The sequence below is a fragment of the Halyomorpha halys genome, unplaced genomic scaffold, assembly GCF_000696795.3.
Source record: "Halyomorpha halys isolate HHAL.00 unplaced genomic scaffold, Hhal_1.1 Scaffold914.1, whole genome shotgun sequence".
Classification (NCBI taxonomy): domain Eukaryota; kingdom Metazoa; phylum Arthropoda; class Insecta; order Hemiptera; family Pentatomidae; genus Halyomorpha; species Halyomorpha halys.
The window spans coordinates 243,488-269,818 of NW_027104636.1; the positions used below are offsets into that span (position 1 = coordinate 243,488).

General features: G+C 33.9%; 2 protein-coding genes across 3 annotated transcripts; both read left to right on the forward strand.

The window, feature by feature from the left end:
- LOC106687112 (procathepsin L) lies at nt 1-6,665 on the forward strand. The gene is made up of 6 exons (XM_014430808.2): nt 1-89; nt 484-636; nt 3,398-3,586; nt 4,624-4,815; nt 5,989-6,154; nt 6,232-6,665. The coding sequence occupies exons 1-6, from the start codon at nt 15-17 to the stop codon at nt 6,435-6,437; spliced, it is 981 nt and encodes a 326-aa protein (XP_014286294.1). The 5' UTR covers nt 1-14; the 3' UTR covers nt 6,438-6,665.
- A 1,890-nt stretch (nt 6,666-8,555) lies between these two features.
- LOC106687113 (cathepsin L) lies at nt 8,556-26,105 on the forward strand. 2 transcript variants are annotated; one of them, XM_014430809.2, is made up of 7 exons: nt 8,556-8,624; nt 12,214-12,293; nt 14,594-14,746; nt 15,350-15,538; nt 18,949-19,140; nt 19,833-19,998; nt 25,480-26,105. In XM_014430809.2, exons 2-7 carry the CDS (start codon nt 12,222-12,224, stop codon nt 25,683-25,685), a joined length of 978 nt encoding a protein of 325 aa, XP_014286295.1. In that variant the 5' UTR covers nt 8,556-8,624; nt 12,214-12,221; the 3' UTR covers nt 25,686-26,105. The 2 variants fall into 2 exon arrangements, with proteins under 2 accessions (XP_014286295.1, XP_014286296.1); XM_014430810.2 differs by lacking the exon at nt 15,350-15,538.
- Nucleotides 26,106-26,331: the final 226 nt, after the last annotated feature.

Below are 26,331 nucleotides of genomic sequence, written 5' to 3' on the forward strand. Positions count from 1 at the left end.
TCTCGTTTCTTAAGATGAATATACTTTGTCTACTGTTTCTTGTGGCAGTCAGCCAAGCGCTCCCTCGCGACGAATGGGAAATGTTTAAGGTAAATATTCAACTTGCAACTAACTAAAAAAAACTAACTATTACTAGAATACTACATTTACCTCACAATTTAATGAGGGTGGTTAAAGTTGTCAAGCTTTGTGTCAAAATAGACTTTGTGTCTTTGTTATTAAACAGTAGAACCTTTTGAATACGAAATGATTTGTCTACAAAAATATTAGGCTAGAATAAAGTAACTGTCTGAAGAGTGTGTTAAAAAAGTATAGAATAAATAAAGATTTTCAAACCCTCAATAACGTTTAAAACGCTTCGGGTTAATACGGCCATTTTTAAATTTCATTTACTGCAATTGTTATAAACCATAACTGACTGAGATGTATTAAAATTATAAAATATTTAAATTATAAACGAACAAACTTGACAAATTTTTTCAGATATCACATGGAAAAAGGTATAAAACAGCAACAGAAGAAGAATTTCGAAGGAAAATTTTCTATGATAATAAGCAGTTCATCGAAGATCATAATACAAATTTCGAACAAGGCCTAGTCTCTTTCACTTTGAAAATGAACCACTTCGGAGATTTGGTAATATTTAATTGTTTTCCTTCATAATTTTTAGTTCTATGTTATATTAAGTAGTTATTCGTCGAAAATCAGTTGTTCAAAAGGAATATATTGATATCAACATTTGCATAATCTATAACAATAGCTTAAGTAAATAACCTCGAATAAATTTTTTATCAACACTTGACTTGAAAGAACAATATCCCCCAAAATAGGAGGAAATCCATCGTATTAATAAACTCTTGTAAAATTAAATTTCTGGTTTTAACACAAATTGAATAAAAGCCTAAAACATCTTTTTTTTTTAAATAACTGCTTATTTCTATAATCCACACTGATAAAGTTTAAGTATAGTAGAAAAGTACAATCATTTAAGTATTGCATAATAAAAACACGATAAGTTGTTTTTTTGGGGGGAGAAGAATTTTTATTTCTATTAGCAAATTGCTACGTGGGTTAAAACTGGGCAAGAAACGTATAATGATAAAATTGTTAATTTCTTCCAAGTAGCCCGAATTAAGATAAAAATAATTGTAATTCTTAATCATTGTGAAACAATTTCTCACTTCTCAGTCAAAACTCAAAAACTGTTTCCACTATGACCCGAAAATGTCATATGAACCTATCCATGACGAAAAAAACAATTATTTTATCTCTAAATGACTTTATAAAACTGAAACGCAAGATATAATCTCTCTTGATTTTCACTTTCAACTATCCCTAGCCCTTTAATCTTAATTGAATCACTCACAAAAAATAAATTAGAGCCAATGAAAAATTTTAATGATCAAAAATAATATTCTTAATAACTCACCCACCCCCGACTTATTTTGAAGTAAGAATTTATTAATAATTAATTGTGAGTAAGCAATAAAAAAAACTCCTTCTTAGATTAAAGGGGGAACATGAGATTGTAAATAATACAGAAATTGTAAAAGATATATTAGCTAGAAGAGTTGAAGGAAACTTATGGACAACTTTTTTTTTTTTTTAATTGGAACTTTACTGGAAAATATTCTAAAATAATTATTAATTAACATGTTCCATCATCCACTTTGAATTACAAGAATAATAGTTGAGTTCGAAAATAGTATTTTGATTTTCAGCAACCGTCTTACTTTTTTAATTAGTTTTTAATATAATATGTATTAATTTTTTTTTTTAGAGTAGTTAACTTTAATTAAAACAAATTTTTTTTTTATCTTGCTCTCTGACGTTTCAGCCCTCATGAAATTAGGAGACAACCTAAAATTTTCATATTATTAGTATATAATTCACTCACACATACCACTGATATTTCTTCTAACATAGCTCTTAATTTGATTATGACATTAATTAAAAATAGATTTTCCCGATTTCTCAATGCAACAAATAATTTAAAAACTAAATGTTTAAAAACAAAAATAAGCGTTAAAATAGTATCACAACAATTTCTTTTAAAATATTATAAAGTAGCTATCTACTAACAAAATTATTCTTATATAATTCAACTTATTCTAACTATTATCAATAAATACCTATCTTCATTAGATTAGGACTCAGTTATCACCTAATACAGTGCATAATTTATTAATTCATTCTTTTATTTAATTTTTACTTGGTCTGTTTTACTTCGAGATTAAAAAATTAAACTTTGGGGGATGTGTGATTTCATGAATGTTGCAGATATTTTAACGACTACCGTTTGATGGATTGAAAAGCGGATAAATACATCTTTTTAAAGATTTAAAAAAAAATTTTTTTGTCATTATTGATACCCTATTATTTATTTAAACAGTAATAACATGTAACAAACCTTTCAAACCCATAATCTAATGTTTGATTCTAAGAGAATCATTTGGACATTATTATTTTATTGTATTAAATGGATTTTTTTTTTTTTTTGTAATTTCTCTTAACAGCAGCTATGCCACACAATAAGCTACATTAAAATACAATAACAATTTTTCTTTTTTTAAATTTAAATTCTTTTACTAAACTTATTTTATTGGAGGAAGATAGTCCGAGTGGCGGTCAAACTACAAAGCACAACTGTTTTACCATCAGACAGCCCTGACGAAGCTCTGCAAAGTGGGTCGAAACGTTGGTAAACAATAAATAGTCTTCATATACTATTTTGATACCTTTATTGTCCTACCCGAAGTACCTTCCTCCAATCTACTTCATACGGTCAACTAACTTTTTCCAATATAAACTTATTTTAATTATTTCAACTACAACGAGTTACTTATGAACGATAAGTACTAAATTAGGTATCCTAGGATTAACTTCTATTAAATTGTTTATTGTAGTTCCTAGCGGTGGAGTGAGGAGTATGAAAAAAATTATTATGAATAATTGGAAGCTAAAAACCCTGAGAATGTTTTTAACTTTTCGAAAACTATGTTTACGAATGAAGGCTCATATATCCAAATTTAATCATTATCATTTGACCACCTTTTTTAAAAAAAAAAAAAACAATTGATCATGTATTACTTGATACTAGCTGTAAGGGATTTAAGGAAATTTTTATTATTTGCAACTTTATTATAGGATTATTATTTTATTTAATATTCTCAAATAACGTATAGTGAGAGAGATCCAATGAGTTTCTAAATAGTTCCTGATATATCTTGCGATTAAGGATAATACTGTTTATATACTTGAAATAAAATTTACTATTCCATTTACGGAATTTGATTGGCATGTTGCATTCACAGACACTTGGGGAACCTACTCCACTGCAATATAGAAATTAGATTCAGTATTCCATGATTAAAGTAATTTAATTACTGCTTAATAGATGAACCACGAATTCAGAACAATGATGAACACATACAAAAGGACAAAAGAACCGAGATCTGGCCTAAGATCTTATTTTGTTAAATCAGATAGTGAAGAACTTCCGGAGTCTGTCGACTGGAGGGAAGAGGGAGCGGTGACTCCAGTCAAAGATCAAGGACGTTGTGGCTCATGCTGGGCTTTTAGCACTGTAAGTATTTTTATTTTAAATAAAGTAATATTAAATATTAAATACATTAATATCAATAAATCAGAAATATTTACATTATAATAATATAATAGCTTGTTTATATAAATTTAAAAAAACAGCTACTACTTATGAAGGGTGAGGGTACATATATAAAATTTTACCATTAGCAAGGCAACATATAATTAAATTTTAAAAAATTGGGATAGATCACACACAAACAACTCACTGTTCTTAGTTTTAAATTACTCTCTTTACGCACTTTATTCGCATTCATTACTTCGAAACTTTTATTTCTGTAATTAGAATTTTTTTTAATATCACCCAAAGCAACTGTTGTTAATGTTAAAATTTCAAATGGGTAATTTTTATGAAGAGCGGCTGCCATAAAGGGTGAAATAGACGTCATTTATATTTATATAACTAGTTACTTTACTTTTAAAGTCATTTGATATTTCATCAAAAGAAATTTAGGTTGATGTTTAAAAAAAAAAAAACCAACACACTTCTATTCATTGTTTTTTTTTACGACAGTGAAAATTAAATAATATGTTAATTACTCTTGTTCCAATATGAGTTCATACTATTATACAACTAGCTAGCACGGTATAGGTTTCATATTGTTAACTATACTGTGCATACCCCTACTAATTAGATTATAGTAAAATCTCTTGTTTAAAAAAGCCTATTAAATAGTTTATTTAAATTCTAAAAAATCTAAATTATTGTTTCATTTTTCATTTTACTTGAGTAATGATTTATTTCATTATATTAAAAAAAAGTATTACCGAGAAGCAACGGTTTTCTGTCTTCTATAGATGACTATGATTCTCTATATAGTATTTTCTGATAAAAAAAAAAATCAACAAATTTTCTTCTTATTTTTCTGGCTTCTTTAGAGTTTTAATTTTGAAACTAAAAATGAATATATACTTAAATTTTATGCAATTTGCTTTTTTTTGCTGTGAGCTTGGTAATGAGAAGGTTAGTTAATTTGTGCTTAAAATTAAGAATAATTAAAATATTCTTATTTTTTTCAGACAGGAGCTCTTGAAGGACAACACTTCAGGAAAACTGGAGAATTGGTTTCACTCAGCGAACAGAACTTAGTCGACTGCTCCAAGGAATTCGGTAACGATGGGTGTTCTGGAGGTCTCATGATTGGAGCGTTCGAATACATAGCTGCCAATGGTGGTATTGACACCGAAGATTCTTATCCTTACGAAGCGAAAGTGAGTATATTATTAAGGGATACATTCCCCATATTATATCAATGCCTTGATAGTTTATGCAAGAATTGTTGTTCTTGCAAATTACCTAAACAATACCACTCTTTGTATTTTGGATGGAACGATTTAAACGCCATTTTGAAGATCTTCTAGAGGTTTTATCTTGAGGATCGTGATCCGTTGACAGGAACAGATGATATTCGGAATATTCCTGATCCGGATAGTAGAAAGGGTCAAGGATAACCTCAATTACGTCCAGTTACGAATCTTTTTTTCTCTGTACGGTGTTATCATGTTGTAACGAAACCCGATTTCTGTTCACTTATCTTGGAAAACACTGGGTCATAGCATTATAGATTCGTTGTAACGAATGTAATGATGCTCATAATAAATATTTCACCCTTCAGGAAGAACAAGCTACTTCAGAGAGCGTTTTTTTTTTTTCAATTGTCTCAGCTTATACCCACTTTTTTAGCAAGAAACAATTCTTTTGATGAATCAATGGCTTTTGAAAATTAATACTGGACCATCTGTCTTTTAAGCTCCCTCAGCAACTCATTAAACATTTGTTTCCAAGAGACCTCGGTGTCGGTACTTATGGGATATGGTGTGGTGAGTCTTACCTTACTATCTTCTGCAGTGTCCTTGGACGGTCCATTCCTGGGGTATATATAGTCTGTTTACAACATTGTAGCCTCCTCCAACACGGTTACCTGGGTACCTCCTAGTCTGACAGCGCCATCATCTTCAGCGACTTTACCTTGCACAATGCCACCTACACCTATCTGGTAGCCTCCACAACAGTTATATTCTCCTCAATATTTATATTTGGATATTATAGTGGCCTTTCACTTCGACTAGATGAAATTTTTATTCATTTTTTTGGTTATTCTAAATTGAAGCTGTACAACCTTTTGCAAGTTTCTAAGCTCTATTTTATGGTAGCTTTATAAGAGAGATTCTAGAACTTTATAGTAGATCATGAAACTAGAACCTCTCTCGCTAGTTATCAAGGAGAGTATATTGTTTAATGGACTGCTATGATAAAAACGCAAGTTGATGTCATATTATATACAAATTACAGAATAATTTGAGAATCAAAAACAAAATCACTCATTTCTTATGACTCAAGACATTATTTAAACTATATGTAGTTAAGTATATTGGCTTCAACAGGAAGGCGAGTGCAGGTTCAAGATGTCCGAAATTGGAGCTAATGCCACTGGAGCTGTGGAAATTCCAAATGGCGACGAGGAAGCCCTGAAGAGTGCCATTGCCACAATCGGTCCAATCTCTGTTGCCATTGACGCAGGACAAACCTCATTCAGGTTTTACGACAATGGTGAGCCATTATATAGATAATTTAAAATCCTTATAGTTTTGCATATTCCCTTGTCACGATGTTCCCTTATTTCGTAGGTATCTACGAAGACAGCAAATGCAGCCCGGATGGACTGGATCATGGTGTCCTGCTAGTTGGATACGGCTCGGAGAATGGAACAGATTTCTGGTTGGTAAAGAACTCCTGGAACACTGTCTGGGGAGAAGAAGGCTACATTAGGATTGCCAGGAATAAGGAAAATATGTGTGGCATTGCGTCTATGGCCAGTTATCCTGAAGTGTAGCCTAGTCCAGCAGAATCCTCTTGCTGTTGGCTTGCATGTAGTTGAAATGAATAAAAACTTTATTATAGATTATATATTTCAATATTATTTCCAGCAGAATTCTTTTGCTGCTGGCTTGCATGTAGTTGAAATAAATATACACTGTATAACAGATTATACATTTCAATTTTATTTCGACTTTAAAAATAAAAATTAATAATAAAGAAAATTGTAAAACTGCACAAAGTATCCATCTTGATTTTTTTTTATCCTTTGAACTGTGTATAGCTAATAGTGGAGCTAGAACTTTTTAAGACGTGCCACAAACCCATATTGTATTAGTTTATACACTGTACATTGCTGGATTTCAGAATGTTTATACGTTAGTTGATCACAATCGAAAGTTTGATATAAATTAATATATCCAGCCAAAATCAAACATACATTTTATTATATTAACACATTGTATTAAGAATTGAATTAATTATATCTATTTAGTATACAGCGGTGCATAAAAATATAACACAAAAATATATATTAATAATATACAATAAAAATATACAGCACTAATTAACGATAAAAATCAGTAAATACTATATCCGGTCTCTCTGTACACTTCACTACCTGGTTTTTCTAAAACAGTGTAACAAAACATGTTTCATCACTCATTACTAATATTGGTCTAACAAGGACCTATGAAGGAAATTGAGAATCATTAAAATTATTAATTAGAATGTTCGGCGATGTACAGCTTCCAAGTAATAATAAAAATAAATAAATAAAAATCAAAGAAAGTCTGTATAAATTCTAAATTATGTTTAAAAATATGGGTAAACGTTGAATAGGCTGTATCATCATGAATAATAGCCCAAATTTAAGTTGTTGTTTTTTTTAGGTAAGTTAATCACCCGCAGAAACACCCGTTAACTATGAATTGTCGAAAAAATCGGCAAATAAAATATTTTGCTCCAAAAATTTCACCTAACTCAATTTGCATTTGATTTATTTCGAAAAATCATTACATCAATACGACTCAAACAATCTACCCGAAAACTGGAAGCGGTTCACGGTTCAATAAACTACGCCAAAAGCCATAAATAAGACCCAATTTAACAAGTTAGAGCAGGAGATATAAAATAAAATGTCTTTATTTGGAACCAATATTTCGCCCATATAAGGGCATCAAGTCTAAATGTTCAATATGGATTGAAATAGCATACATTCAGCTTTTCAACAGTTGTATTAAGGTAGGAATAGGATACAATGCAGAGGGGTTATGTACAATGGACGCCGGTCAAAACAAAAAAATCTTAATAAATCAAGTTGAAAAGTTCCTAATAAGTAATTTAATTCCTTATAGTAATGAATTTCCTTCGAATTTTCCAATAAAATTTAGGACTGGAGTTTAGGAAAGGATGCTATAAAAATGTATGCTGAGCTTAATGCTTAATTATCCTCCGGTAAGTTTCGAAGGAACTTGAAGTTAAAGGTTAAACCGTCAGGAATTCCGGTGCTCCTTGATTCAGAGAGCTGTGGTGTGTCAAAAGGTATGGAGAATAGTTTTGAGAGGAAAATATTAATTAAGAATTGTAAGGAAATTAGATGAGAGGCATTCCACCATCTCATCAACGAAGTGGAAGGGTAGATGGGTTTAATCAAATTGGATAATGAGTCAAAAATAGGCTAAAGGGTTTTTGAGAGTAAAGAATCGAAATCACAAGATAGTTTATTTGATCTTCCCAGTCAAAAAAACCTAAAAGCTTTTTAATTTTATTTCTAATGTTTATATATTGTATTGTTAAATTTTAAGAAGCGCTTTTTCTTTGTAGGAATTATTATATAAATTTCAATACATATGTATATTTTTATAATAAAATATATTAGTTTCCTCTACCACTTCATGTCATTTTCAGCGAAAACCTAAAAAAATTACAATTAAAAATTATCGACCAGTAAACACATCATTTTATCATATCAATAAATTATTTATCTACAAATACTATATATCTCTTTACATCAGAAACGACACTACTGCTAATGGATTCCCTGGATTACCCAATAGTAATCTATATACAGAAATGAGTTATATGTTTTATCGGATATCTCTTGATATCGATAGGATAATCCTTTAATCGATAGGAAAAATCCGTTATTCATTATCAACATTTCTTCTCAGAGCAGCCTCTCTCATATTTATGCAGTGTTAAGGTAAGTGTGAGAGACCTTATTTTATGAATACGCTCCCTAATATTCAAAAATGAGAATTATTTTTTATAAAATTCGAATTATAAATATATGGTTTTCTAATTTTAGTGTATTTTCAAAAATGTTTTATAAACTAATATTGTGGGTATCTTTTATTTATTAATTAATTTTAGTAATTTATCTGAAATGTCCTATTAAGCTATATTATCATTGAACTATTTTAATTAGTTAATTAAAATAGTATGATTATAATGAAGATAGAAACCGCTAGAAGATTGGCTACTTTTTTTGATCTGTATAATATTTTAATATACTACCTACTAAATTTAAACCTTTTTTTCTGACCTCCTTTATCATTTTGTTGAAATATATAGATAACAATATAAATATATACCTGTATATAAATATATGTATTTAATGGTGCCCTTCCTTTGCCATATGGCATTATAAGGGGTTGGTCTAGGTCCGCTGAGGGTTACAATTTTGGCCCAAGAGCCGTTGGCCGGGGGTTACAAGAACGGAGAGGGCCGCTCAACTGGGGGATAAGAAGGATTAAGATGACTTCAGGCTGCAGAGTCAGAAGTCCTTCCCTCGGCGAGGACGTCTACCAAGGGGACCGTGCTTTGTTGCCACCTCCCAGGTCTCGGTGGAGGAGCGATCTCTCGGAATGGCTCAGGCTTTCAGCCCATCAATTGAGGTGCCTACGGCCTATGCATTCCGGTACAGAAGGGAGTTGGAGCTCCTCACGGATTACTCTATTCCTGGCCCGTTGGAGTGTGGTTCCTCTGAATATTCGCCGAAGGAGGGAATTCTGGAACAGTGGTGTGCCATAGAACAGAGGCGGACGTATGATGACCTTGTAGATCTTCAGCTTGAGGCGGAGCGAGATCTGCTGTGAAGTGAGCAAGTGATAGAGACTATACAACTTCTATCGGGCCAGCCTAAGTCACCTGACGTGACTGGAGAAGTTGAGATGCCTGTCGAGAGTCACGCCGCTATAGAGGATGCTGTTAGAGAGATTCCGACCCACACCATCCACAATGAACTACTGGAGTAGTCTGCTCTTCTTGCCCTTCTGGAAGGACATGACAATGGCATCCGTCTTCGACGGATTAACCCTGATGACGTCCTTCTTCAAAATTTAGACAGAAGAAGTTAATTAATTCTTTGGAAATCTATAAACGATAATATCGAGAATAAACTATCTATATTCCCTAAAGTACATTATTAAAAGCGAAATATTATGGAATCAAAGCCAGCAAAACCTTGTTCCTATGATCCCCCTACTGTATCAAACTTTATGAATTTGTAATATTTTACGTTTGTAAATTAGTGTACATTGAATATTAAGTCTTAATATTAATTGAATAATAGGTTTTGGTAGTTCGGTTATGTAGTATTTTTATCTGGAAAGGTTTTTTGAGACTAAGACAAATTTCAACATTTTGATCTTCAATTTTCCTCGGAAATATATTATAAAAACACAAAAACTTGAAAATGGAAAGTTTTGGTGCGTGAAAACCATTTTTTGTTTTGTTTTTTAATATGAAATTATGCTGAATTGATGGCGAGTAAATTCCCTACATTTTTACTCTATAATTAGCACATGAGGAGAAAAAAGCCAGTTATCTCACCCCAATTTTTGATTACTTTAATAAAAGCTATGTATAATTAATAGTCAAAATTGATGAGTCTGCAAAGTATAGATATGGGGGAATAAAAAATTGCTGCTGTTTCAAAGCGATAAAAAAAATACTATTTTTTTAAAACCAACATTTCATAAAAATGTTGTATGGGACGTTCTAAAACATCAGTAGTTAGTGAATTTATTTTGAAAAATTTATATCTCAAAAACCATTTGACGTACAGATGTCTATTAGCACTCAAATTAAAGCTAGTTTAATGAGCTACAAAGTAGTTTATAATGTTTATCTTCGTAGGAGTTATAGTTTACATGAAATAAATTGATTTATAGTAGTTCGAACAAATTTTCATTTGCCAAATTTATATTCATATGTGAATATCATAAAAACTACTACCCCTACGAAGACAAGTGTCATAGACTATTTTATTGTAAGTTAAATTTCCTTTATTTTGAGTGTTGACAGACATATGTGCGTCTTATGGATCTAGAGATATATTTTTTCAAAAATCAAACATTTTATACGAACAACTAAAAATTAACAGTTTGTGAATTTATTTTGTCAAATATCATAAAAACTACTACTCCTACAAAGATAAACGTTATGAAATATTTTGTAGTACATTTAACTAGATTTAATTTGAGCGCTGGCAGACATCAGTACGTTCAATGGTTCCTGAAATAAAGTTTTTCATAAATCAAATTTATTGACCGAACAATCAATTTATTTTGATTATTTTGATATAAATCAATTTATTTTAGTAAATATTATGAAAACTACTATTCCTAGAAAGGTAAATGTCATAAACTTCTTTATAGTCCATTAAACTAGCTTTACTTTGTGTGCTAATAGACGTCTGTACGTCACATAGTTCCTGAGATATAGATTTCTCAAAATAAATTAACTAACTACTAATCTTTCAGTAAATTTTTAAGAAATTTTGCTTTTTAAAAAGCTATATCTCGAGAACTATCATAACGTAATCAGAACGTAAATAGCTGTTTTAGTGCTAATATTTCAGCAAATTTACTCTTCTTTAAATTATGTGCTCTTAGGTTTTCTAGTGTTGTTGGTAGTTTTTAAGATATATACCTCCGAATAAAAATCAATGTTTTTTTAAGCTTTGAAACAGCCACCATTATTTAATCCTCCTACCTATTCTTGGCAGACACATCAATTTTGACTAGTAATTATACATAGTTTTTATTGAAGTAATCAAAAATTGGGATGAGATAACTGCCTTTTTTTCTTCCCGGCTCTTGTACTAAATGTCTTTGTCCAGGGCATTGTTTAAGAGCAACCACTCCTAGTTTCGGGTAAGGGGTTCAGTCAAACGAGGAGTCGGATAGAATCTTGGGGGTAAGTTTTGAAATTTTAGGGTACTGGAATTTCAACTTCCTAGCCTAAATTATTTTAGGATTGTAAAAAAGAAGTAAAACGTATAATTGTGATCCTTCTTTACTTACTTATAATTTGAAAACCGTATCTTATTCGATTTATTTCTAATATCAATTTCATACTAAACTAAAGAAGAGTAAATTGCTTTTTCTTCATCTAATTATGATTTTTTTGTTGTTCATCGAATTGAGTGCGAGGGAAAAAAAAATACCCAAAGTCTGCATCTTAAAAAACATTTCGTATTTAGTAGCATGTAAGAATTTGCAACTGATAGTAAAAAAAGCTTGAATTTTTAAAATTTTGCACTGTTAAGGCAATAGCAAAATGAGGGCGATGGGCGCGTTATGTTTGTTTAAAGAAGTAAGATACAATATTTACATGATATGTTATCACAATGCTACGCCAATTATTGTTGTACGGATTTTGTGGGATCAGAAATCGGATACGAGATAAAAGGATATATCTGGCAGGCATCTGTGTATTTAAACTTGTATTGTATTGGAACAAATCATTTAAATGAACGTTTCAATAAAAAAATTTATATGTTCTAGCTGTGGTGATGAGGCTGTTGCTTCTCGTATCAATTGTGGCAGGGAATAGTCTATCATCTCATCATTGGAATACATTCAAAGTGAGCTTTGTTTATTTATCATCTTTCTAAACTTTTTAACACAAACCTTTTTTTAGGTATTTTTATTTATTTGAATTGCCATAATGTTTTTGTTATTAGATTTTTTTTATTATCAATGAAAAAGGATTAGATGATTTGTATTTTTTTATATATTTATTTATTTCCATCTTACCTTATTTTGTAGGAAATTCTGAGCATTTGCGACAGTTTGATGTTACTCATATATGTCATTATCATAATATTTTATCATTTAAAGCATTCACTACTCTAATACACCTTTTAGTTAAAAAAAAATCTAGGAAATTGAGGAAATGCTTGAGGAGTGGAGGGAATCTACTTATTCCTATTCACAAAAACGGGCCGACGACGGAATGTAATAACTATCGAGGGATCTCACTCCTTCCAGTATTTTAGAAAATATTTACGTTAATCTTAGCTAGTCGAATCACGGAATACGCTGAAGAAATTATTGAAGACTACCAATGTGGTTTTCGTCATTATTGCAGAAAAAGTTGGAATACAACGGGGTAGCTCATCTGCTTTATATAGATTTCCAAAAGGCTTACGATTCTATTGACAACTAGAATATATTCTCTAGATAATATTCTCATTGAACAGGGAATATCAAAGAAGTTTCTTTGTCACCTATCTTATTTAATCCAGCACTAGAATAGGTCGATACAAGTGTGATGAATACCAAAAAGGGTTGAATTTTATACCGGTGCTTGGGTATAATGATGGTTTGTTATTATTGGATCAACTATAGAACTAAATACAACCACGATAATAAACCCCAGTAAGAAACAAGGTCTTAAAATAAATACGGATAAAGCAAAATATGTGGTTAGCAGTAGAAACGCAAGCAATATCGGAGATATAGATACAGTAGGAAAAGTATTTAGGTTCTTCGGTAACTAGAAAAAACGAAATTGATGAGGAAATAAAAGCGAGGTTGAAGGCGGTTGAAGAAATGTTTGTTATTTTTCAATTTCGAAACTGGTTAGCTCGTGCCTTCTATCACCTTAAAAATTAGAATTTACGAAACTATTATCCTTCTCATGGCGTGGCTTCTTACACTAAGGGGTAAACAGCGCCTTCAGGTATTCGAATAAAGTAATACGTAACATATTTGGACTGAAAAAGAATGAATTAAAGGGGGGATTTAGAAGGCTACACACCTTCTAACACTGAGTTAAGGGAACTACATCCAGTAAATATAATTCAAGTTATAGCATTACGGCGTATAAAATGGGCGTATAAGGTTGTAGGGCTTAGTAACGAGTGGATCCCTAAAATGTTAATTACCACAGAATCGACGGGTAAACATCCGAGGGGTAGATCGATACGTAGATGGGAGGATTGTGTTAATAACATTGATTTGGTAGAATTGGGTTTGGAGGGGCATCACTGGAAGGAAGTATGTAGTGAGCGATTGATGGTATCGGCATCGAACCTTTGGGTTCATTAGACCTTCATTATTATTATTAGTATAATTATTATTATTATTATTATTATTATTATTATTATTATTATTATTAAAGTATTTACTTATAATGAGTACTGATTGATGCTGGGCTACGGGGTCAATCTCCCTCTAGTAGAGATTTCCACGCGCCTCGCCCCTGATTTCCCAAGATTTGGCCCGGGTTTATTAACACAAACAAGTAGAACAACAGTTTTCGAAAAATAGTAATATCAGATAACTTGTAAAATTTAAGAATATGAGGTTCATTGACACTCATGGAACTTCAAAAGTTCAATAAGAATTCTTAACTATTTTTGATTTTTTTTTCTTAGTCCGTCCAAGTGACCACCGCCCTAAGCTTGTACAATTATGAAATATACTAAACGAGCAAATATAAGATAACTGGCTACTATCATATTTGGGTGAAAGGGAGAGGTACTTAATATTGCACTGGAGACCTGAAATCTATGCAACTAGCTCTTAGCTGCTCTAAGCGAAAATCAAAAATTGGAAATATTGTTAAGTGTCTAAATTGAATTTAAATTTTTCAATATCGCGCTACACTCGTCCAGTCAGGGTGTTACCAAAGACTGATTGTGCTCTATTAGATACTAACTCTATTGGCAATTAGATGCTCCTTTTCTATCGGCATTGATAATCCTCACACAAGTAATTATATAGAAGGGTTGTATAAAGGTATTTTTTAATGTGGGAGTGGTAACATCTGTATCAAAACATTTTTGTGCATAAATACTTTGTAAGTAAATCCAACTTAGGTATTTTCTGCCATTGTTTTAATTATTTTCATTCACGGTTACTCTTTTTTCTTCTTCAGCTCTCTCATGAGAAGAAATACGAAAACTTGTCTGAAGAGCGGTATCGTAGAAGTGTATACCTAGAAAACAAGCTGAAAATTGACCTGCACAACCAAAGGTATGAGAAAGGGTTGGTCTCCTACAAGCTGGAAATAAACCATTTTGGAGATTTAGTAAGTACATAATACAAATTATCGTTATTTATTTATAATTATTTTTTTAATGAGAGGGAACTGACGGTCGCAGCAATCTATTATGACAGCCCTGTAAAGTGGGTCGAAACGTTGGTTTACGATAAATAGTTCTCTTTTACTATATTGATACCTTTATTGACCGTCACCCGGACTATCCTTCTACAATCTATTTCATGCATTCAACTATCTTCTTTCAAAACATTTTTTTTATTATTCAAATATGCTTTGTGGAAAATAGTTTAACTTATTTTTTAATTTCCTATAAGTTGGGTCTTGTGGAAAACTGTACTTCTTATATTCATCGATTTATTTACAATCTTATTTATAATTTCTTTTTATTGGAATTTTCGAGGAAGGAGGATAAGATAGACACTAAAAACATTCACGACAGAACTATTCATGATTTAAATAAATTATAAAATCGAAGATTTTACTTGACGGTGGAATTTATTTTATCAATTTGAATTTGACAATGAACTTATTGTTATCACAACTCTAATATGTCATATCATACAACAGCCTCCTCAGAATGTGAATACATTGTACAATCCACCTTCTTAGAGAGATGTCACTTTGTTACAGACGCATGACGAGTTCCGAACCACGATGAATCGGCTGAACGCCTCGGGACCCACCAAACCTAGCCTCGTGACGACCCTCCAGAGACCAAGAAATATCTCCTTACCCAAGTCGATCGACTGGAGGGAGAAAGGAGCAGTCACTGGCGTTAAGAATCAGGGAAAGTGTGGCGCTTGTTGGTCTTTCAGTGCGGTCAGTTCTACTTTTGTTAATCTATTAACAAGTTTTGCAGAAGAAAGAAGTTGATTAGAGAGATTTTTTGAAGTAAATATCACACCACAAAACTTGGTGAGCCATATATAACGCGTTCGGATCAACTTTCATCGACGGTGGAGAAATTTGCCCCAATTGTTCTTAAAAGATTAAGAACGGATTAGAAGAGGTGAATAGTAGGGAAGAAACAAGAAGCGGCAAATGACCCTTTGAAGATTACTATTAGACGGCACTCAGCAATTTTCCTCCTAGAAGTAATGCCTAAAGGCGGTCCCGTGTAGAGGAATGAACAGGTGTAGGGCGGTGGTCATAGTGGGTACAAATCCCGCAAACGGATAGGTGCGTATATATCCACAAACGCTCGTCAAAAACAAAACAAAAAAAAATCATCATTTTGCGAGAATCGGTTATTCGGACTCCGGTGACCTCAAACATGTGTTTCTAAACTGTTTTGTTAAAACTAGAGTTGGAAAATTTGCACGATCGTAATATTTCTCTTACTAACATATTCCATATATTGGTAGTGAAAGTAAAAATAAATCCGCATATACTCATTTTTCAAATCATAGTAAATATTGTCTTACTACGATTTGAAAATTTTTCAACCGTATTCATTTGTCGCTTCTTCCTTCTTCCGTGCTATTCACTTCTTTTGATCCGCTTTGAATCTTTAAAGGGCAATAGTAGCGAATTTCTTCACCGCTGACCAATATTGATCCGCACGCATTATGTGGATCACTAAGTTTTCTGGTGTAACATTTACTTCGAAAAATCTTTCCAATTCGCTTCTTTTTCTTTCGGAATCGGGAGCCTTCAAACGCTGTTACCAGTGAGTGACAGTTATTTGCCGCTCCTCTTCTCTCTAAACGTTTCAATGTCGTCAATAGTACGATATTGGTCTTTCTTCAATAAGAAGTTCAGTAGGAGGCATTCTAGAAGCAGTTCAAAATGCACTTACTGTCCTTAACATAATCTTCGATAAACGGAAACAATATGTGTTTTGGTTGTGGGTAGGGAAAAAAAAAAGTTCAATAATAAAAGTTATACAACAGTGTGAAATTCCCACTCACGAAAAAAATCTCCCAATTCTTCTTTACCACCGAATGGAACCGCTCCTTCTCGATTTTGTGGTCTGAGCCTTTAACTAATCCACACTGCATACTCCGCTAGAGCACTCAAATTTTCCTGTCTAGTCATCATCAAGGCGACAAAGTTTTCCGAAACTGATTTCTTGCCTAGTTTCATTACTAAATATTCTGTTCCTTGACCAAAACCTGCACAATGGAAGAACGAATATTCCATTGTTTCATTTACGGCAATTGGGCACAGCGATCCATGCTCTAGTTTGAAGCCGGCTAAGTAAGCACTAAAGCAACTATATCCTATAAGCAGTTAAATGAGGTAATAATCTACAACACGTAAAGGTGGACCTTTACGTGTTTCCAGGATGGATATCATGATGGATATTAACATGGATATGTTAATACATCGGAAATCATTCAGGCAGTCCATCTTCCAGAAGGTGTGGTATTCCAGCGTCTTTGCCATATTTCAAGAGTCTGAATTTTCTCTTATTTTGCTAATGTAGCACAGTGAGCATCGAGCACTTCTCGTTTCTTTCGTAACACCCGGCGTTCATGTGCCAAAAGATCTATCGGAGGCATATCTGCGATGACAAACACAGCAGGAACGCCGGTTGTTACGAAAGAAACGAGAAGAGCTCGATGCTTACTGTGCTACATTAGCAAAATAAGAGAAAATTCAGACTCTTGAAAGATGGTAAAGACACTGGAATACCTCACCTTCTGGAAGATGGACTGCCTGAATGATTTCCGAAGTATACCTTTCAAAAATAAATAATGTTAAAACATTTGGTGGGCTGCGTAACGCAACTTCAGTTACGTAAGGACAGATTGACTATCGACGACCTCGATTTTGCCATCAGGGCTGCTCGGGAAGCCATTGCAAGAAAGAAGTGGAGAAGAGGTGGTAAGAAGTACTGTTCCTTTTTAACGATTGACGTTAAGAATGCTTTTAATTCAGCTCGGTGGGACTGTATCATGGCGAAGGATGGAAGTCTCGCAATACCACATAAAGATTATTGAAAGCTATTTTATGGATAGAATCTTAGATCGTTTTTGGTATGACATCACGATAGCATCTGTCTTGGCGGGATTCATTCTAACTCCAATCCACTTGAGTTCGGCTGCGATGGTGTTAGCCGCTTCTTGTGCATGAGACAGCGCAGTTGGAGCATTGATGCTGGAGACATAGATGCCGATGTCATCCGCAGGCTTTGGATCAAAGATCGAAGAGGGGATTTAGAGCCCCTTATTTATAGGCCTAGTCAATGCGGCTGTGACCGAGAAGCGGTCGGTACTTCTCTGCTTGAGATAGTTTCGTGCATTGTTTTGGTATCGTTTATCATTTTATCGATATTGTTAAGTGCAATGTACATAGATTATTAATATATAAAAATGACCATATGTTTTTACAAAATGAAGTAATTAGTAAATTTGAGAGCTTCGGTGAGGCTCCAGGTGCTGCGCTCTGGCGCTTGTGGTTGAACCTCATGCACCTTCTCGCCTCTCTCGCTACACATCTAATAATGGCTTGGATAAGAAATCGGACTTCCCAACGGTGAGATTGAAAATCTTCCTTACTTTTCTACTGGTTACCAACACTACAAGCAGGAGGCCTTCTGCTGAAATCCATTGAGGAATGGTGACGACTGCCTTGTTCACCTTGTAACAAATCTCCTCCAAGAGTTTCCCACGAACGATGATTGCCAAATCGTCCGCAAAGCCGAGCGTAACAGTTTCTTCCGGCAGGGGTTGCCTCACCACCGTGTCATACATAAAGTTGTATAGCACTGGCCCCAAAACTGAATCCTGAGGAACGCCAACCGTGATCTTGTAAGTTTTCAATCTAGTTACTGTATCATACTTTAAGATTCTATCCATAAAATAGCTTTCAATAATCTTTATGTGGTATTGCGAGACTTCCATCCTTCGCCATGATACAGTCCCACCGAGCTGAATTAAAAGCATTCTTAACGTCAAACGTTAAAAGGGAACAGTACTTCTTACCACCTCTTCTCCACTTCTTTCTTGGAATGGCTTCCCGGGCAGCTCTGATGGGAAAATCCAGGTCATCGATAGTCGATCTGCCCTTACGTAACTGAAGATGCGAAATGTATGCAGGGCGCCAAATTTTTTAACATTATTTATTTTTGAAAGGTATACTTCTGGAAATTATTTATTTGCTTTCCTGGCCATGCGCTTTTCTGAGATGTTTGGTGATTCAGAACCAGTATCAAAATATTTATATTATTTATTTCTATCGATTTATGTTTTAATATAGATTTATACCCATATATATTTCCATAGACAGGCGCTCTCGAAGCACAGCACTTTCTGAAGACGGGGAAGCTGATTTCCTTGAGCGAACAAAACCTCATTGACTGTTCAGGAGAATATGGCAACGAAGGATGCATAGGAGGCCTCATGGACTGGGCCTTCCAATACGTTGTGGACAATAAAGGCGTAGACACTGAGAATTCGTACCCATACGAAGAATCGGTAATCAAACAACCTAAATAAATTCTCAGGTAGTGAAGTTATATAGGTAACATGAGGAGGAACGTCTGTGGATATTTCTTTTCATGGATAGTAATTATCTAGATTATTTTTATGATATTTATATTGCATTTCAGCGCATTCTATGTTATTCCCTGTATAACAATTTTTATATTCAAAGTGAGTAAGAAGTTAATTATTTTTTCAAATTATTTAGAAGTATTGTAAACTATTTTTTTGTAATTAATGCATTATTTAAACTCTCAATTGCGGATATTGCTCCCAAGAGTTCCTTTTATAATGTTTTAAGAAAGATTTCTTCTACTATTATGAGCACATTTCTGATCACCAACTGAAACATCTTTTTTTAGATACGGTGTATGCATGCGGTACCTCTCATTATGGAAAAATCAACAATCCGATATTTATACTATTTAATTTTAAATAAATGAACGCATCATTTTAAAGATATCTCTTGTAAATCATAGTTACGTAAGTTACCTATATATTCTTATCTGATTTAAAAAATTCAATCGAGATGTCTCTAGAATGATTCGTATTATTTAAGATTTACATTTTAGTTGGCTAACAATTTATCACATTTCAAGAGATGATTTGTTCAGTATGAATTATTCTGAGAAAAATATGTTACTATTTCAACAGAAAAATTTCTGTTGTACGAAATCTCTTAACAGGAGAAGGCCTGCCGATTTAAAACAAGGGACGTCGGTACGAAGGCAACAGCCTATGCGATAATACCTGAAGGCGATGAAAGAGCCCTGCAAGAAGCGGTGGCTACGATTGGCCCCATCTCGGCAGGAGTCGACGGCACCCACTACTCCTTCGAGTACTACAAAGGAGGTGAGTGTTCTGGTTTTGGAAACTAAATTAAAAGTGAAACTTAATCCGAGTCCATATCAAGTCTCTTAATAAATATATATTTAATGATATTGATTTTTTTTTAATCTATATCAAATTTTGAACCTGTAGGTAAAGGAATAAGGAAACACTAATAATCATTGGTTTATTTCACTCACATTTACTCTCATAGATAAACAGTGCACATGGTCTTATTAACCTACTAGACTGTTACAAAGAGCTCCCGTTGAATTAGCATAATCGATACCTGAAGTCCGATCAATGCGCATAAAAACGTGTGCGCACCTATTTAAGTCCTTGTAGATAAAACACTCCTAGAAGACTTGTGATTTACAGGTACAGGCTTCAGTTGCCGCTTTTCCTTTGGAACTTCTCTGACCCAATCTTGTGCATCTGAGAATGTCCGTGATCCATTCGTGAAAAATTCTCCAGGTAATGTGATAGTTTTTCCATAGACCATTTGGGATAGTACTAATAGTACCGTTGGCAAAGTTTCGGTCCAGATCCGGCCTTTAGTGCTGTTTTCAATGAGCTTAGAGCGGTAGAGTTTGACGCCACATAACGCACTAAGTGTTGAAACAATCCCGAGTCAAACTGACGACCCTAATCACTCGTTATGCGTCTGGGCACACCAAATCGAGCAACCCAATGACTATAAGCAGCCTTAGCAACTGTCTCAGCAGTGATGTTGTTGAGTGGTATAACTTCCATCCAACTGGTAAACCAATCAATTATGGCTAAAGCGTAAATGTTTCCTTCCGAAGGTGGAAGGGGACCCATTAGATCTATGTGAATCTCCGCAAAACGTTCATCAGGCACTTTATATTGTCCTACAGGAGATTTCACATGACGGTGGATCTTACTACGCTGACATGGTAAACATGCCTTCGTCCAATCCTGGATGTTCTTTTTAACATTGAACCAAACATATTTACTTGATACCTGCTTGACGGTTGCCTTATAACCAGGGTGAATAAGGAGAAAGACTTGATGCCGGAATGCCTTGGGGATGGCCGGATGGTGTCCGTACCGATATCACACCAAAGATGATTTCCACTAGGAAGTTGGTAACTCTTGAATTTTAATGCAGAATCCGATGTCATAAGATCCCGAAGTTCGCTGTCAGTCCTCTGTTATTCGGCTATCTTGTCAAAGTCTAACACTTCTAGAGCCTCAATCCACGACAAAGTGTCCGCAACAATATTTTGCTTTCCACTAAGGTGGTTCCCTGTCACATGCACTGTAAGACTTTTGAGCACCGTTTAGTTTTTTAGAGAAAAAAGCACGAGGTCTCCGCCCATCAGGTTCAAGTAGTTAGACAACACTACCGACGGCAAAATTGCTGGCATCAATAACAAGTTCCAAGGGATAGCCTGGGCAAAGAAAAGCGAGCATATAAATAGTTGCATTAGTAAGATCAACTTTGCATTGTTCGAACTTGGCAATTGCTTCCTGAGTTCATGTTGTTTTTCTGTTGTCCTTCTTTCTAGCTCCTTTGAGATAATCGTGTAACATAGCTTGGGTCTCTGCAGCATTATGTAAATACCCTCTATAAAAATTTAGCATCCCTCAAAACTGGTGAAGTTGTTGAAGAGTCTGTGAAAGTTCATAGTTTACTATGACCTATTCTGGAAGGGGTAATGATCCACCTGGAGTGATTTTATATCCCAAAAATTCCAACTCCCGAACTCCAAACATAGATTTGGCAACATTCATACGCAATCCATACTCGTCCAAGCATATGAAAACAATTTCCAAATGACGTTTGTGTTCCTCTTCAGTTGACGAAGCAATTATGCCATCACCCAAAAAAATAAATACAAAATCGAGACCAGTAAAAACTTGATTGATAAAACATTGGAAACTGCTAGGTGTGTTTCGTAAACCTGGAGGTATAACACTAAACTCGAAAAGCCCGAATGGAGTGATAATGACTGTTTTGAATTTATGCTCCTCAGCTGTAGGAATTTGATAATAGGCATTAAATAGATCAGTTTTAGAAAAAAATATTTTACCATGTAACATACTCTGGCAGTCATCTATCTGAGTAATTGGATACCGATCAGGAACTGTAAGGTCATTAAGTCTGGGGAAATCACCACAAGGGCGTAATGAACCATCCTTCTTCATAACTAAATGTAGAGGAGAAGCTCATTCGGATTTTGATGGTCGAATTATTCCATGATTTATCTCGTAGCATTGGAGTAAACAGGCTTTCCGGTTGTATAAATGTAATGTTTTACGCTGTGCTTGCATTCACTTGGTATTGAGTTGGGCTTAGTCAGATTCGGAAACTTGGTTAGTAGGTCAGAAAATTTGGCACAATGCTAATGATGTCACCATTTGAAATAATTGAAATCCCACCACGGAGCAGTGCACCTGTGACATTAACTACTAGCTTCCTATTTTTTTAATCTATTAAAAGATTAAATTGGGCCAAAAAATCTGCACCAATTATTCCTCTGTTCACTTTAGCTACAGTAAAGGGCCACTGAAACTGACTGCGTAAACCCAAATCGATATTTGAAGTTTGTACTCCACATGTTGGATGTTGCAAACAAAACAAAATCTTTACCAGGAGAGTCACACTATGATCTTACTGGAATTATGGACACGTCAGCTCCACTAGCACCAAGAAACTTTAGCCTGCTTTTCATATCCAGGACAAATAAACGGAAAGTGTGATCACCTGAGTTTATTAGCAACAGCCAAATCTACTGTTGCTTCTGGGAGTTTATCGACTGCTGCTGCCAAGCGCAAAGTTGTCTACATTTCTCTAATCTGCATTTTTTTCCTTATCTATGGTGGAAATAAAAAAATTTTCCTTTTGGACTAAAGCCACGCCTTGAATGGAAAGAATATTTGGACAAGCTGCGAGACCTATTCCTAGAATTCAAAGTACAAATTTTAACTTCTAGATTAGCAATTATTTTCATTAATTCATCGACAATTGAGTCTTGATCTTGACAAACAGAATAAGCACTTGACTGAGGAGTGACTTCTGCTATTTTGTCTGCCTTAGCTGCCACCTTGTCTAAAAATTCATCACTAATGATTACAATATTTTTTATTGCATCCAGTAGTTTTTCCAACCTTACGGTTCGAAGAATTTTGTCGAACATCCCATCACCAGCCAAGACCTGAGCTACTGACTAGGCTTGTGAACCCCTTAGTCTAAACCTGTTAAAAGTCTTCTAATTAGTTGGTTATCACTCTCCTTAAACATTTGGAGAAGACGATCCTTAGCTAAAGAATATTTGTTGTTGTCCGAACTTTTAATAATATCCCATATATTTTCCATGTATTTAGCTTCTAGCTGAGAGACTAGATAATTGAACTTACTGTGTTCTTTAATAATACCAACTAAATTAAATTGTGCTTCTATTTAATAAAACTATAATTCAGGTTTATCAGCCCAGAAGGGGGTATTTTAATTGTAACTTTATTTACCTCGGGTTAGTCGTCGAGTTTATCTTGTTCATTTTCTTTGGGCGGCGCCATGCTGTGTATCACTTATTTCGTAAATAAAAAACGTAACTGTCGGATCACCAATTGTAGGCAAAGGGATACGAAGACACTAATAATCACAGGTTTATTTCACTCACATGAATTCTCGTACATAAAAAGTGCCTACTAGACTGTAACAAAGAGCTCCTGTAAGAGCTGACTTGAATTAGCAATAATCAATACCTGAAGTCCCTACAAATCTATTAGTAAATAGGAATTGTTCAAATAACTCAAGTTTCATAAACTTTTTTTTGGGGGGGGGGGAGAGAGGAAGGGGTTAAAACTTTCATTGAAGTTTTACAAAGCCCCAGCGTGAGAAGACTAACCCAGGTTGAACCCTAACCCATAACGTTCTGAACCAAATATTTTGACCCTCGCCCTTATGTGATCATCTCCTTAATCTAATTATTTTCTTCTTAGTTAATTAATATCTAGTAATTTTATTTGTAATATAATAACAACTGAGAGCCACCTCTTCTTTGTATATTGGCTTAACTACTACAGTGATGTCATCAGGAAAACCTACTGTTTTAGCACCCACAGGTAGTATTAGTTTGAGGATTCCATTGTACAGTACGTTTCACGGTAGATGTACTACAGATCCCTACGGTACCCTGCTAGTCACATTAAAGGACTGTCCATTCTGTGAGAACCACATTAAGTTCCTATCCTTGAAATAGACCCTTATGACCTACATGAGATACGTAGGAACACCCATTTCCAGAATGGCATCCTAAATACAACGTTTTCTTGCTGGGTTGAAGGTGTTTCTCACATCCAGTGTGATTATAGCACAATAATACTTCTCGCCTCTTCCCCATCTACCCATCGCCCCTACCAGCAATAGCCGTCCGTGCCGTCTGCAACACCAAGGTGACAGCATCAATAGGATATTTCGCTTTGCGAAATCCAAATTGGAGAGGCCTCCTACACCTTCTGTGATTCCTTGTAGCCTATTACACAGGATGTGTGTGTGATCACCCTAGCTAAAAAAAGGAAATTTGTACGAAATTGGAATTACATGTTTTTGATAGTTGAATGTCTGGGATGTAACAGCAACAATTTTATTGAAATTGTATAACTGGAAGTGCTATTTTATAGAATCGATTTTTCACATTTTTTTGTTTAAATCAAAAAAGGCTTTAACGATTCTGATTAAACTCGGTATATCAATTAAATCAATTTCAATAGTCTTTAATATTTTTTATACTCATTGAAATAGTTTTTTTCCGGGCTTAATGCGCATTTTTCAAAAGAGTCTTCATTTAAAGTACTTTAATTTTGTTTATTTCAAAAAATCACCTATTTCAAATCGATACTACTCATTAAAAATCGATAAATATAAACTATGAAAAGATTTAATAATTAACATAAAGAAATAAGAGGAAAACAATTTTTTTTTCATGGTTAAAAACAAATATCCGGAGATTAGGATATAGACGTATTATATATCGTTGAAAAGTCAAAGATTTTAGAAAAAATAATATTTAACAAAGGAAGTCGTAGAAACGTGATGGAGAATGACTAGAAATCCATAAAGAAAAGGCCGGTTTTAACAAGTTTTACCTCTGGCGGGCGCATGCGCTTGTCGTTTTCCGTTTCGGCAGCCTGAACGTTTTCTTATCACTATAGTTATCAAATAAATTTCTTTCGATTCCACTTAACCTACAAATGAGCCTTTAGTCTATAGGATGACTGCATAAAATCATACTTAGTATTTTCAATATCGGTCCTATAACAGTTACGCATTGAATGAATTGTGAAGAACAAATGGTAATTTGAAATAATACGTAAACTATTGTTTTTCCGATATAGTTTCTATTTTGAAACTAGCGAGGATTAATTAAAAAGTAGGATTGTGTGTGAAAGTTGTGTGATGCTCGCACCACAACAATTTTTTGTTAAATTAACTTTAAGCAAATACTACACAAAGTGACCGTTGCTTTGTTATTGCAGGACTATACTACGAACAGAACTGCTCCCAAAGAGTGAGCCATGCAGTGCTGATCGTCGGCTATGGGACGAATAACAAGGGTCAGGACTACTGGATATTAAAGAACTCCTGGAAAGAAACATGGGGAGAAGGTGGCTACATGCGTCTGGCAAGGAATCGAGGCAACCATTGTGGTGTAACCAACAGAGCCAGTTATCCTCTACTATAGGATTTATCAACTTTTAAGATACAATATCGACGTTTCTTCACAAAATCATAAATTTTCGAATCTAATAATAAGTGATTGGTCTCATCATGTTTCTTTCGATTTCAGAAAATCTCATTCGACTATCCATTTTTTTGGGTCGCTTCTGCCAAAACATATTGTGATGCCCATGAAAAGCTATCTCATTTTTAATAGGCACTGGATATTTTATCATTTTCTAAAAATGCTTATTTTGAAGGAATGGCTACATTCTTATCAACCAATCGACACTTTGGATAAGTTCTGATGAGACAGAATCAATAGAAGTTATATACAATTTTTTTTTTTCAATCATATATTTTTTGTAATTAAATATTTTATTTAATACCTATATCAATGAATATTATTAGATAAAATAAAAACATTTGTTAATATTAAACTGCAGTTATCTGTTGAACTGAATTACTTAATTATTATATGGAAAGTAAGATGATACAGATATGGTAAGCAAACAAGTGATAAAAAAGTTTATCAATTTTACAGATAATTTGCGAATTCAAACTCAAAAGGTTTAGTTATTTTATACCGTTTTAGTTTGCCTTCATAGTAGGGGGAAAATCCCAGGTTTACCCTCTAAAATTGAGGAGAAAAATTGGACTTAAAATCCCAG